This window comes from Lissotriton vulgaris, chromosome 8, assembly GCF_964263255.1.
Source record: "Lissotriton vulgaris chromosome 8, aLisVul1.2, whole genome shotgun sequence".
Lineage (NCBI taxonomy): Eukaryota > Metazoa > Chordata > Amphibia > Caudata > Salamandridae > Lissotriton > Lissotriton vulgaris.
This window is the reverse complement of record NC_141696.1, coordinates 1,423,548,187-1,423,562,331: the sequence shown is the minus strand read 5'-3', so window position 1 is coordinate 1,423,562,331 and position 14,145 is coordinate 1,423,548,187. Positions and strand designations below refer to the sequence as shown.

General features: G+C 47.0%; 1 protein-coding gene across 1 annotated transcript in view; it reads right to left on the bottom strand.

Moving 5' to 3' along the window:
• Positions 1 to 14,145, bottom strand: part of ABCG1 (ATP binding cassette subfamily G member 1) — a 134,507-nt gene that overhangs the window by 113,840 nt on the left and 6,522 nt on the right. Inside the window, exon 2 of the mRNA XM_086936280.1 lies at positions 11,865 to 12,108. Coding sequence (XP_086792406.1) covers positions 11,865 to 12,108 — 244 coding nt within the window. The remainder of the gene's footprint in view (positions 1 to 11,864; positions 12,109 to 14,145) is intronic.

Below are 14,145 nucleotides of genomic sequence, written 5' to 3'. Positions count from 1 at the left end.
TTCCAACATTGGCCGACGAGCCTGCCTGAAACATACAGAATCCGTCTCCTGCCGCCTCTGTGGGTATGCAAAAGAAGATCTCATTCATATAATATGTATCTGTAAACCGTTGAGAATGGAGCGAAGGCGCTTTTTAAGGAACATATTCCTAGCAAGGAAACTACGTACTTGTAGGACTGCTGTAATTGGTTGCCTGGACGCAACGTCACCACAATCAAATTGTAAGACTGTAAAGTTCATGAGGACTTTTGAAAAACTTGTGAACGCAATGTAAATACTAAGTCTTTTGTTTTACTTCTTTAATATTTTCAATTATTCGTTCAAATATAATTATTAGGTTTTAAATAGAAGACCAAACTCAATGATCAAAATTTTAATTTAAGTTGAAATGATAATGGAAATGTGTTGTATTTGTTCTTATTCATTGATCACATTTTAATTATGCTTAAGACCGATAAGAAAATTTTGTTAAGGTTTTAATTAACTGAACAATAAAAAATAAATAAATAATAATAAAAAAAAATATGTAGTAAGAGATAGTAAAAACTGTGGTGCAGTGGGCTTCTGCCTTTTAGGTGATGAAACATGCTTTGAAGATGATGAATGCTTGGAGGGGTGGCCTAGATAGATTGATGAGGATGGCACAGGTATGGGTGAATTTCTTCAACCTTTGAGGAGATATGCGACAGGCATAGAGGGTGTACTAACTGCAGGGCTGGACACCGTACTGTCCATCAGCATGATAGGTAAGATCAGACCTTCTATAGCTTTTGTGATACTTCCCTCTCTAGTCAACACACCATAGGGCCAGTCACTCACATCAGCAATACACTAGCCGTCTAATATGTATCTGTGTTTGTTTCTCTTCTCCTGTCCCCTATATGTCCCCCGCATGGGCCCACACCATCATTGTGATTGAGAATGGAACTATGGATAGTAAATGTAGGCATGGGAAACATGAACACGTGTCAATGAACAGGAACCATCTAGACAGTCCGACAAGGAGACTCATAGTATTGCCAGTACAGTAAGGTGGTCAAGTGGTGACAATAAACAGAGGCAAATCACCAGGAGGGTACTGTAGGAATGTATATGGATAGAGAAAAAGAATTAACCCTCGAAGACCAAAAAAGAACATTGTGAAATCCAACACATGATCATTAGAAAGCATCCCTAGAAGACAACGAATTGTGGAGAGTGGATAGAAACATAGTAACAAGACCCAAAGTGCAAAAATGCAGACTAAATATGACAACGGGTGTGAAAAGCAAACCACATGTTTACACAAGGGGAGTACAGAATAGAGAAGAGCACAGAAAGTACTACAAGAATGAAATAATCAAGAAGTTGGGACATAATTAGGATTAAGACAATCATCATAGATCAGTTTCATGTCTTGTTGCGTCTGTAAGGCAAAATGTGCTTTGCCCTATTCAGTACTACACTAGAAGAAAAATTGTGAACAAGTAAATTGTCCTGTTTTTGCACCAGTGCAAAGCTTGTGTAATAAGGTCACGGTAGTTGAATCCATTCTAAAACTCATCACACGAATATTTGGAAAATTGGTAGATAAAACAAGAATAAGTATAATGGTGTTAGAGCTATCTACCGTCTTTTTGCACAAGGTGAGGTTTATTTACAACATGGCTATCTTCGCATTATACAGGATACAGGCTACCAAAGATCAGGGAGTAGTGGTACACGCTTACAGATCTCAAGTGAAAGCTCTCCCTAATTCCTGGTATGCTGTGCCCTGCATTCACCCTGTAGTTGTGAGATACATAATGCTATGTGCGTAGTACTCAGAATTTTCATATAACAGTGACTTAGATTCTTAATAGAAAGGCAAGCTATCATAAATGTACCATCAAAAATCCCTTAAATCTGTAATCGGCATGGCAAGAGCAACTCCAGAAATTTGGGTAGACATGTCAGGCCGCAGCGGTCTAACAAATGAACTGAACCCAAACTCCATGCCTAGAGTGGCAGTATGCTTTGGTCAGTGAAGAGTTTGGATGTGAGCGATGGGAGTCATCCCCACTATACCTCTATGCTACTTTCAAAGCCTTCGAGGGCTTTTGAGGTTGATGGGAACGAGCTTGAGGTGAGGGTAGTCCTGTAAGAGGCGGTGCTAGAGTGTGGGCCTCTCTAAAATTGTTCATTCATCCGACCACTGCTCTTCCCTCCCAGTGTCTTTTTTAGAGGAGTGAAGTGATGAAGCTCTTTAACATGAGCTGTGGAGGCAATTGAGGGTTTAGGCACGGTTGCTGTGTCCTGCCCTACCGGAAATGGAAATGTATCTACCCACGGTGGTAAGTGTGAGGTGCTCTGGGAGAAGGCTGCCTTGGCATGGTTACTGGTGCCATATGTTTGATCACTGGTCATGGGTTGGCTGGGGTAGGACAGGTGTGTCACATATGCTCCTTCCCTGATGTTTTGATCTTCTGGCACGAGACAATTATAACGCAATGAAAGTCACTCTTTGTTAATCATGCTATAATTTGAAATATGTGTGTTGAATATTCGTTGTGTCCATTGAACACAGCGAGGTTCTTGTAACCGACCAGATAGATGTCTGTTAATTTAAAACCGTGATGGCCCCACCCCCAGTCGAGAGTGCTTTCTACAGACATCTTGCCTCCCCTTGGGAGGCTAAAAATACCTGCCTGGTGCTGAGGCAGCATTTAAGGCTGGTTCCGCTCTTACCAGCCATGAAACCTTTTCTTTCGAAATGCACCACCTACCTCACGGCACCGAGGCCTTCATCTCCCGGGAAGGAAGGTAATTACCGGAAGTAACCACGTGACGTCCTCAGAGCTGAGAGATCCGGACGGGTTCCGTGAGGAGCCTCGCTCTCCCAGTGGTGTTCTCCTCCGAGACTCCATCTTATCTCCTCCGCGAGGACAGATGGTAGTGAGTACGCAGGTGCTTCCTCTCGGTACTTTACCACAACACTGAGTCCTAAATACCGTTTACAAAACAATATTGCTTCGCTGGCGTTAGTATTCGAAGCTCTACATTAGATGGAGTGTTGTTTTTCTAAATTATGGTTAGGCCACAATACCTATATCGGAAATATGTTTGTTAACTATATTCTGATATACAACCCCTCCTCTCACAGTGGGATATCCTTCCAGACATATTCGACCCGTTTGCTTCCGACGAGCAGCAGACAAAGACTTGAGCGGAATATATGAATTCCCAGTGTTTAGGTTCCCCTTAAGGCCTCTTCTCAAATATTAACAAAACCTTTGGGTCTATTTTATTATCTTCTACACCGTACTGTGGATAGTCTGTGGAGGATATCGTGTGTGGAGACGTGGTATGACGCACTGAGTTATTATGCGTCAAGGGTGTAGCATATTAGGGTAAACTGTCAAGTGGCACCGGGGCCCAGGCGCTTTAGGGCCCCCTCCACCCTAATTATGGCTGTATTTTACCACCCAGCCGTGGAACAGGGGACACATGTCCCTGCTTGCAATCCTTGCCTTAGGGCGCGTGAATGTCTTGCAGCGCCTTTGTTCTGGGGACAGCCAGGCTTTCAAGGGCCCTGGGCTGGCGTGGCCGCATGTACTGGAGATGGGATTCCACCCTGGGCTATTAAAGCACGCCCTCTGCAGGGCACTATTGCAATGCATTTCCCTATGGACCAGTGTGATTCGGGGCCAGTCCCAGAACAGCCCCTTACTTGCCAAAAAGTGAAGCCCTTACAAGTAATACTTCATTCACCGAGCTCGGAAAGGGTTGATCAGCTGAATGTAAGCTGGGCGCTGTAGTCCAGGCGCCGCGAGGCCGCACTGTGCAAGCAACAGCGGGCATTTGTCACACATTGATTTCATCATCTTTTAATGAATTATGTCCATGTAATTGGCTCCGTGCACGTGGATGTGTACTTCCACCCTCTTCCCGCTCCAGCCAGTCTGACAGGAACAGACTTCCACGAATGAGTGAAAAGCCAAGGGAGAGGATGTGGCATAACCGTCAGAACTGCTGACTTTGGAACTGGGGAGCCAGGTTCGAGTCTGGCGTCGGCTCAACATCCAGTGATTCTGAATAAATCACTTAATCTCCCGGGGCCTACCAAAAATGAATAGGTCCTTGTGTAACAAGTGGTGCTCATGTAAAGCGCTCCAATACCTTCTGGGTCGAATGTGAGCTATTTAAAACTGTAAAAAAAAACGTGTTCTGAGGGATTAGGAGGTAGGGAATCTAGGAAGAACATGCCAGGGGAATACAGAGGAGTGTAGGGGATGCCTTGGGATGTGCCCAGCGAGCACCTCCTTCTGACGATGCCTCCAGACCGAGGGTACAAATCACTGACTCTGTATTCACTACCACTGCTGCAGCTTAGGAAAATCACAGCAGTTTAAGAGGTTTGAACCACATACCGCCTTTGAACTTCTGAACTAGGGTCCTCCAGCAGATTTCAGGACCGAAGGTCTAGAAGCTAGCTAGAATCACCCTCATGTGGGCATGGCCTGTTAGGGCATTCCCGAGTCACTATCCGTGCACACTGATGACTTCCGCCCAAAAGGTTCCCCGTCCAGGAAGTACTTGTGCCAGTGTCAATAAACCAGTTTCAATGAGATGCAGAATCCCAGACCCTGCACAAAGACAGGCCTCAACTGCCTGCTTGGGATAATAATAACTTTCATTTTACAAAGAAGTGTTTCATCAAACGGTTCCACTTCATACACGTGCTTTGTATGTGAATAAAAGGTAGGGCACCTTGTATTCTGTAAGCATGTCCTTCCTGTTAGGGTCATTCCCCTGGTTTCACGCAGCAGTGTAATAAACCCATGCTTCCGCTGGACAAGGCTGGGCAGACGCATCCTTAGGGCTTGGAGCAGAGCAGCTCTTTCTCCGTACCTGGAATGGTGATATCCGCGTGGCCAGAGGCGTCTGTGTTCAAGGTGCACTGCCACAATATAGTACAATAGGCCCTGGACAGATGTTGATGTCAAATTGTGGCACTGACAGTTGTTGTGACGCATATGCTGTGCTTGTCTGCTTGAAACTGCCTTGTCTTAGTCCCCATTTCATTAACATTTGTAAAACAATAGCATGTTATTATGAATACATTATTCATAAATATAAAAATTAAGATAGTGGCAAATTGAAAGGTCCCTGTAAATTCAGAGAAAGGATAAAACCTTGAAAGGGAGGGCTCAGATGCAGGAGAGAACCTTAAAGCAGGAGCTGTGGCTGTAAAGAGAAGTGACACAGTCCATACAAACAAGTAATGCGACAGCTGTGGGCGAATAACCTTGTTGTAGTAACAGACAGAGCTGGAGACTAAGCAGAGCCTACGGTGTTACAGGAGGCAGGGATGGGACTAGAGGTACCTTTCTATCTCAAGGCCCATGTAAGCGGCACTTTCCACAGCTGGCCTAGTGAAGTGGTAAAGGATTGCACACCAACACTGTACATTGATCGTTACATGTGCCCCACCAACATGAAATCCAGTGAAAGCGAAATCATGGCAGCCGGTATGGCTACAACCAGTGGCTGAGATTGATTCAAGCATTCGATCCTTCACTTTTTTTAGCCCCTTCGAAGCTTGTGACAAGGTTAACTCGTCAAGGGTGTTACCTGCGCTGTGCGTTTGACGAGTTGACCTTGTCACATAACAAGGGATTTTTAAAATTGCAGCACCGCACAGGAATTTGCTGTAGCAATGATGCGGTTAAATACTTTCGAATGTCGCCCTAAGTGAGACAGGCCGGGACAGCACCCTGGGAAGAAAGACCATTTGGTGTTTGTTGTGGGGGCAAGGGGGTCGTTGTGGTGTGACGGTAGGAGGTGTGAGGAAGATGGGAGGAGGGCAGGGGGTCGTAGGGGGGCTAACAAACACGCTGAGGCACATTAAGGGCTGATGACAAAGTCTTTACCGGGGCCAGATTGAGACCAGGTGGGATGGACAAACTGCTGTTTGCCTGACATTAAGTCAGGCAGCTCCCTGCTGCATCCCTCAGAATATTTGGTTTCAGCTTGCCCATGACCAAGGCAAGCCATGAGGATGGGTGTGCCCAGATGTGGGCCAAGCAGCGGCCCCTGCAGGTAAGAGCGGTGGCATGGGGTTGGGGTGGATTCGGCAGACGACTACGAGGGAAAAATAAATAATGAATTTACCCTTGTCATAGTCTGTCCAATTCCCCCCTACCCACCCGGCCTCATTGCTCTTACCTGCACGGGCCGGTGCTGCGTGGGTCCCGTGTCCACTGTATCACTGGAGCCAAGCTATGTCCCGCTGATCCATATCGCTGGGTCCAAACTGAGGTGACATTGTGTGCAAAAGAATGATGGATTGGAATGCACCCCCACTCCAGTTCAACTCCGCTAAAACGGAGGTCCTGTTTTGCTCAGGCACTAAGATACCCCGTCAGTTTCCGAATGAATTTTGGCCCCCGGAGTTTAGAGACAAACCTCTGCCAGTTCCTTCGGTGCGCAACCTGGGAGCCATGCTGAACAACAAATTAAGTATGGAAACCCAGGTGACGAAAACTGTGGGGATCTGCACAGCCCTGCTTCGATCACTGCGGAAAATCATGCCTCTTCTCCCGGCACAAGCCAGGGCGTCGATAGTCAGGTGCACGATACTCAGTCGCCTTGACTATTGCAACGCCCTGCTCCTGGAGTCTCCAGTCACGATGATGGACCGACTACAGCGAATTCAATCTGCCGCCGCCAAGCTGGCTCTTGGCTGGACGAGGAGGGCCTCGGCCACAGCAGCTCTGGCTGAGCTACACTGGCTACCCTTAAAACAACGAGTGGCCTTCAAGTCCCTCTGCATTGTCTTTAAGGCTCTGCACGGACTTGGACCCAAACCTCTGCAAGCCCTGTTTCTGTGGTACACTCCTGCCAGAGACCTACGTTCATCCTCTGCCTGTCTGGTAAAGGTACCCAGATTCAACAGAACCAGAACAGGGGGCAGATCCTTCAGTGTTGCAGTGGCCAAGCTGTGGAACAGCCTGCCCACTGACATACGTCAGATATCACAGCTTCTTCCTTTCAGGAGACGTATCAAGACCTGGCTCTTCCCCAAATAAATTGTCCGTCTGACTGTTCTCCCGGCTAACCGTCAACAGAGTAATTTCCAGCGCCAGGAAGCCTGCAAGGTGTCAGTCGCGCTTTACAAATTCTCAAAATAAAATAATAATAATTACCATTAGCTAAGATTAATTCAGCATTCCATCCATCGCTTTTTTGTATAATTTAGCATATGGCCACACCAGTACGCACATATGAGTCCAATCTCACTGCTGTGTTCTCCTCATGAAAAAAGCAAGCAGGAATAAAGATTGCAACCTTTTTGGGGCTGAAGGAGCAATGCTTCCTAGTCTCTATCTATCAGCCTGATCGCTAAGAACAATGCATCATGGGGCACCTTTCCCCCATTCAGTGAAAAATAGATCAACAAGATTCTTCAGAATATCAAACCATCTAACCACTTCAGTGACCCGTTGCCCCCAGCCATCTTCAAAGAAATCAAATATGTTCTCATCCCCACCTAAACAAGGATTGTAAACTCTTCTCTATCACAAGGCCTATCCCTGACTGTCTAAAAGCAGCTCAGGTGTCACCTATTCTTAAAAAAAACAATGCAGATAAAGCTGACCTCAAAAATTTCCACCCTATCTCCAACATCCCTACCCTAGCCAATATCCTAAAAAAATGTGTACAAGTGCTCACTTAGAGAACTTTCAACTCCTAGACCAGCATCAATCTGGTTTTAGGAAGGGGCACAGTACTGAATTGGCTCTCACGCACGTTATGGATGACATTTAAAAAATGCTTGACCAAAAGGATTCCTACCTCTTAATCCTCCTTGACCATTCCTTCGCATTCAACATGGTTAATCATGACAACCTCCTACCCATTCTGAATAACAGGATGGGCTTCTCGGGGCAGATGTTACAATGGTTTTCGTCTTTCCTCCACCACAGATCACAAAGAGTAAAGGCAAACCATTCCCTCTCCAAGCCCTCTCCGGTACTCATGGGTGTCCCTCAAGGCCTTTCTCCTATCCTCGTCAACCTCTTCTTGGAACCATTAGCAAATTCACTTAATTCCACAAAAATCTCATCCCCGAAAAACATCATCTCACTCAACACTACCCTATTGTTTACTCAAAATTGGTTAACTGAGAACCATCTTCTGCTCAACACCTTCAAAACTGAATTCCTTCTCATCTCTCCTCCGAACCACACCCCCAAGCCAGACCTGTGGCTGAACCACCTCACTGCTTTCAACAGCCCCCCTCTCATCATAGACTCAGCCAAATCTATAGGAATCAGCCTGGACAAGCACATGAATATGAAAAATCACATCAGCAATGTGTGTAAAGGAGCTAATCTTTTGATGAGGACACTTAGAAATATGAAACCATTCCTCCCACAATCTGGCTTCAAGCAGGTGGTCCAAGTGATTGCCTTACCGAGACTAGACTATGGTAGCGCTACGCTCTGTGGCCTTCCCTAATACACCCTGGCCCCACTAAGGGCATCACTGAACGCTGCGGCTAGACGGGTTACAGGCACCAAACGAAATGAGCACATTTCCCCAGTCTTAAAGTCTCTTAAATGGTTGCCCTAAAAAGCTCGAATTCAGTTAAAGATTGCTGTTCTGACAACCAAAGCCCTGCATTTCAAAACTCCCAGGTACCTAGCGCAAAAGCTTGAACTACCCTGTGGTGGTACAGCTTCAAGAAGTGCTAACACTTTCCTCTTGAAAAATCTCAACCTTAGCAAAAAGAGAACTTGTCACCAAGCCGCCTCAGGCGCTGCCCCAAAGATATGGAACTCTCTTCCACCAGAACTACGCAGAATCTCCTCAACGCCTGTATTCAAACTGGAAACGAAAAGATTCCTAATGAATAAATTCTTACCTTAATTGGACTAGGCCCTCCTGCTAGAAGACATGGATCCTACAACCATTATACCATCATTTTGATGCTGCTCTTTTTAACCGCATAGTGTGCCCCCCTCTGTAACCCACGATATACCTATTATTGAATTACTCGCCCTGACTCATATGTCCTCGAATTATGAGTTTCTTCCTGTTTTGTATTCTTAGTTGGTGTCGATATTGCATTTATGTCCTTCCTCTTATCCTTTTGTAAAGCGCTCTTATATTCTTCAGGATCTTGTTCGCGCTATATAAAACTTTATAAATAAATAAATAGTATCATGGGATGCACCAGGTTATAACTAGGCCCGGACAAAATTGTACTTACGCTGGCGTAATTTCCCATAATTTCCAGAAATTTCATGTTACACATGCTAAGTAAAATGCTCAAGATTAAGCCATTACACCATATTGTGTAATTGTAATTTTCGATTACATATGATTTTGCACTATTTTTTTATTTTAGAACGCAATGTGCCCTCACGTCCAAAATAAGTGCACTGATACATTTGTGTAGCAAAAGAAAATAGCACAAAATGCCAGACCAGCATTTCACATGGTAAAATGTAATTTCGTGTAGCTTTTGGGGGCACTTTGAGAATTTTTTGCAAAGAAAATTATACAAATTCCATCCAGGCCAGGTATTAATTGTTTTTACAAACAGTTATGCTATGGTGCACACAAGGGCACAGTATTAGTAGCTTATAATCTCATTTGGATAACGCATTCACCCCAGAATACACAACTACAGCGTTGCTGTTCACTTTATTACTTTGCATAATTCCTCGCAGTTTCAACCTGGACCATATAAACACTCCAAGAAAGAACGAAGAAGACAATAGCATCTTCACTGTGAGCTAAACTGCAAATACACCAATCTGCAAATGAACCCGAAGGCCATTCTAAAATGGCATCCAAAATGGCCTCCTGAGACTTCAAGTATAGGGTGCAGTTCCCATGCTTTGGAAAAAATATATAAGGAGGCCCCCTCTTGGTAGTTATATGGGACCAGGGGGAATTGGTGAGAAAATATGGGGTGTCCCACTTTTACAGGCCAAAAGGCCTGTTGTACAGTGGAAGTATTCTATGTACCTCTGAGTACTATAACATCTAGTTGGACGGGATGTATCTTTCTCGTGGGGTTAGCAACAACAGGCAACAAGTATCTGATGTAAAACTAATACACAAACAATCAATGAATTTAGCAACTATATTCGCAATTATAACAATATCTAATACGGATACAGAGTGACGGTAATATAAACTAATACAAATAACTTTTGGTAAAAAATATACAAATGTATTCTTATTTCATACAAACTGAGTCATTTCGTAATGTTAAAACAGCAGTAAACTCAGAGGTACATAGAATACTTCCACTGTACAACAGGCCTTTTGGCCTGTAAAAGTGGGACACCCCATATGTTCCCGTGCTTTGCCCAGAGGGCAGTAGAGACGCGCTCCAACTCTCAAGCAGTACTTTAAATGGACAGGCACTGCTCGCTACTGAGTACCTACACTTCTCAGCATTTGCTGCAATACATTGAATAAGAGTACTTTAAATGCAGGCGCGGTTCGTCCATTGGGGCGTGGGGGCGTAGCCCCCCCGCCCCACGCCGCCCGCAGCTCCCTCATGACAATCATGTCAATGAATCAACATGACGTCAGACCGCCGGGCGGGCGTCATGTTGATTCATTGACATGATGGTACAGACGGCAACACAAGTACGCATGCGTGGCGACGGAGGGTGAATTTTTACCCGTGCCCACGCATGCGCACTTGTGTTTTGGCGGCGTTGCGCATGCCCATCAGGAGCCCTAATGGGCGTGCTGCGGGCGAGAGGGTACCTGTGCCCCTGGCGCCAGGATTGGCCAGGGGCGCTGAGAGCCTGTGACGTGTGCGGGACCGGCAGCTAGGTAAGAGTGTGTTTTTCGGTGTTTAGCTTGCACAAATGACTTGCGATAGTTCAGTGTGTTAAAGCATCTGCTGCAGAAATGTGTAAATACATGAATGATGGATGGATGCAGGGTGGGTGCATTAATGATTGTTCGGTGGATGGGTGGGTGGATGGGTGCATGGATGGATGCATGCATGATGGGTGGATGGATGCATGAATGATGGATGCAGGATGGATGGGTAGGTGGATGGGTGGATGCATGAATGAATGATGTATGGATGCAGGATGGATGGGTGGATGCATGCATGATGGGTGGTTGCATGATGGATGGATGGGTGGATGGATGGATGCATGAATGATGTATGGATGGATGCATGGATGCATGCATGATGGGTGGATGCATGATGGATGGATGTATGGATGGGTGCATGAATGAATGATGTATGGATGCAGGATGGGTGGGTGGATGGATGGGTGGATGCATGAATGATGTATGGATGGATGCATGCATGATGGAGTAATGCATGATGGATGGATGGGTGGGTGGATGGATGGGTGGGTGCATGAATGATGTATGGATGCAGGATGGTTGGGTGGATGGATGAGTGGATGCATGAATGATGTATGGATGGATGCATGCATGATGGGCGGATGCATGATGGATGGATGGGTGGATGCATGAATGATGGATGGTTGGGTGGATGGATGGGTGGATGCATGAATGATGTATGGATGCATGCATGCATGATGGGCGGATGCATGATGGATGGATGGGTGGATGCATGAATGAATGATGTATGCAGGGTGGGTGGTTGGATGGATGGGTGGATGCATGAATGATGTATGGATGGATGCAAGGTGGTTCGGGCTCGCTCACTGCGCTCGATCGCTGCGGTGCAATATGCAAATTAGTTTACGTCTCACCACTTTCAAATGTCACCAGCCGCCCCTGTTTAAATGGACAGGCACTGCTCGCTACTGAGTACCTACACTTCTCAGCATTTGCTGCAATACATTGAATCAGCGCAGCGGCACTTCACACAAGCAGTGCGCTCTTACCTTTCTTCTTCCACCACGGTCCTTCCGGGATGGAGAAGGAGAGGTCCTTGAATTCGATGTTCACGGCCGGCCTCCGGGGCAGGTAGGAGAACCTCTGGGCCTCCGTCAGGCTGTTGTCTACTTTCTTCAGGTGCCCGTTGAGCAGCGGTGTCTCCTGGCCGCCGGTCCCGTTGGAGACCACTTCGTCCACGGACACGCACACGGACTTGGACTCGGCCATGGCTGGGGACGCGGTGCCGGCGCTCTAGGAAAGGGAGGAAGAAGAGGGTGAGAATGAAGCAGCTGTCAATCTTCTTTGAAAGAAGCACTCACATTAAATGGAGCCCTGAGAATGCTGATCGATGGAGCTATGCAAGTCAGCGGAGTCCGGCCTTTTATTGCGACTCATGGCTGGAGGACTGACCTTATCTCACTTGTTCTGCACTTCTAGGCGCTATGGAACAGGGTTCAATGTAGGCAGCAAGTCGCCGAGCCACTCGGGTTCCAAACTGCACACAACATTCGTGGCTAGGCAAGCATAGGGAAGCCATTTGTGTCAGTGTAGATGCTGGCAAGCGCATCGACAACGGGGTGGGGTGGGGGGGGGGAGAGGGGGCGCTAGGGTATGTGCAAGGCTCCCTCTGACTGCCACCTTGCAGCTCCCATCAGCGTTTTAAAGACAGAGTAAATCCGTTCTGGTCGTGCCATGGGAACAGTGGTGCTAAAAGTTTTGATGCAATTTAGCGAGACATCAAATCTTCTTGGACGTCAGAAGAGCACCTTTCATCTGCACCAAGCGCTACATTTGGCATTGGTGTAGCGCCTTATGCCATCCTTTGGTCGCCTCCGAGTGCTGAAGGGTCATTGCTACAGGTAACCCATGCCCAGTGCAGCTGAGGCTGAGTGGTGCCCCTGGGGCCCAGTGAAAGGCCGGGGTGTGTGCAGAGGGCAGTCAGTGCACAGCGCCGAGATGTCGCCGTTTTGTAGCAAAAACCGGGAGCCTGTTCTTTCCCACGGAAATCATTTGGCACGCAGGGCGCCCACTATCGCAACATTCTATTTCACTATCTATTCCCACACATTACTCTCTCTTCTATCGAGCATGGCTCGGTTCATCGTAAAACAAGCATTTCTGGCACCACTCCCTGAGAAGGCCTTTCAAAGTGCCGTTCGACTGGAGGGAGTGGGCTGTTCGGATGAATGATGACTTCAGGACATGGGTGCCCCTTGATGCAGCAGGTGCGGCAGCACCGGCGCCCTAACTGTGTGAGAGGCCCACTGTGCCACAATTATGATTTCATTACCCATTATGTCGTGAGGAGCCCAATTTATTCCTTCCCTCTCGTGAGGTCAGTGCACTCACTCACGCCACGGAGAAGCATATGGCAACTGTGCATTCCTGTGTAGTATGAATGAATGAATGAACAAATGCCTTCATTCGTTCATTCATTCATTCATTCAATCATTCACTGGAATGAAAGGGCAGTCATTCTTCTATATAGCCCAGCGGTGCCAACAGCAACAAAGAGCGATGCTACTGGGCAGCGGCGGCCTCTGCGCGTCAGAGGCCTCGTCACACCCTGTCTTTGCTAGATGTCTTAAGAATGCTGGTTTTCATGGCCTGGTCTTATTTTACTAGTCGCACAGGGTCCTTCCTCTCTGCTGCCGCTGGAGACATGCCGGTCACTGCAGAGACAGACTGGTTCAGTGGGGGGACCGGAGGGATACACATGCAAGAGCAGAAGAGCAGGCCAGCGTGGCCGTGTGCACCTCCTCTCTGATGCCGCTGGAGACATGCAGGTCACTGGAGAGACAGACTGGTTCAGTGGGGGGACCGGAGGGATACACATGCAAGAGCAGAAGAGCAGGCCAGCGTGGCCGTGTGCACCTCCTCTCTGATGCCGCTGGAGACATGTCGGTCACTGCAGAGACAGACTGGTTCAGTGGGGGGAGCGGAAGAGCAGGCCAGCGTGGCCGTGTGCACCTCGTCCGTGCTTAATTTGTAAAATATTAAGTGCCAGGGCTCTGATCAGGAGGCCACTGCAACTTGCCCCACCCATCGCCCCTGTCATCGCTGTCATAACAACTACTAACCATCTCTCTCGCATGCATGTAAATGCGACAGTTTATATTACTCCAGGCCCCCAATGCTAAAGGAATGGCTGGGGAGGCGGGTATTAGTAATTTTGTATGTATATTGTTTTCCTAAACAACTGTTATACTGCTCATATCTAAATTACATGAGCAGCCCCACCTCGTGGCAGACTGCCCTAAGTGTGGTGCTGACAATTAGATGTTCGTG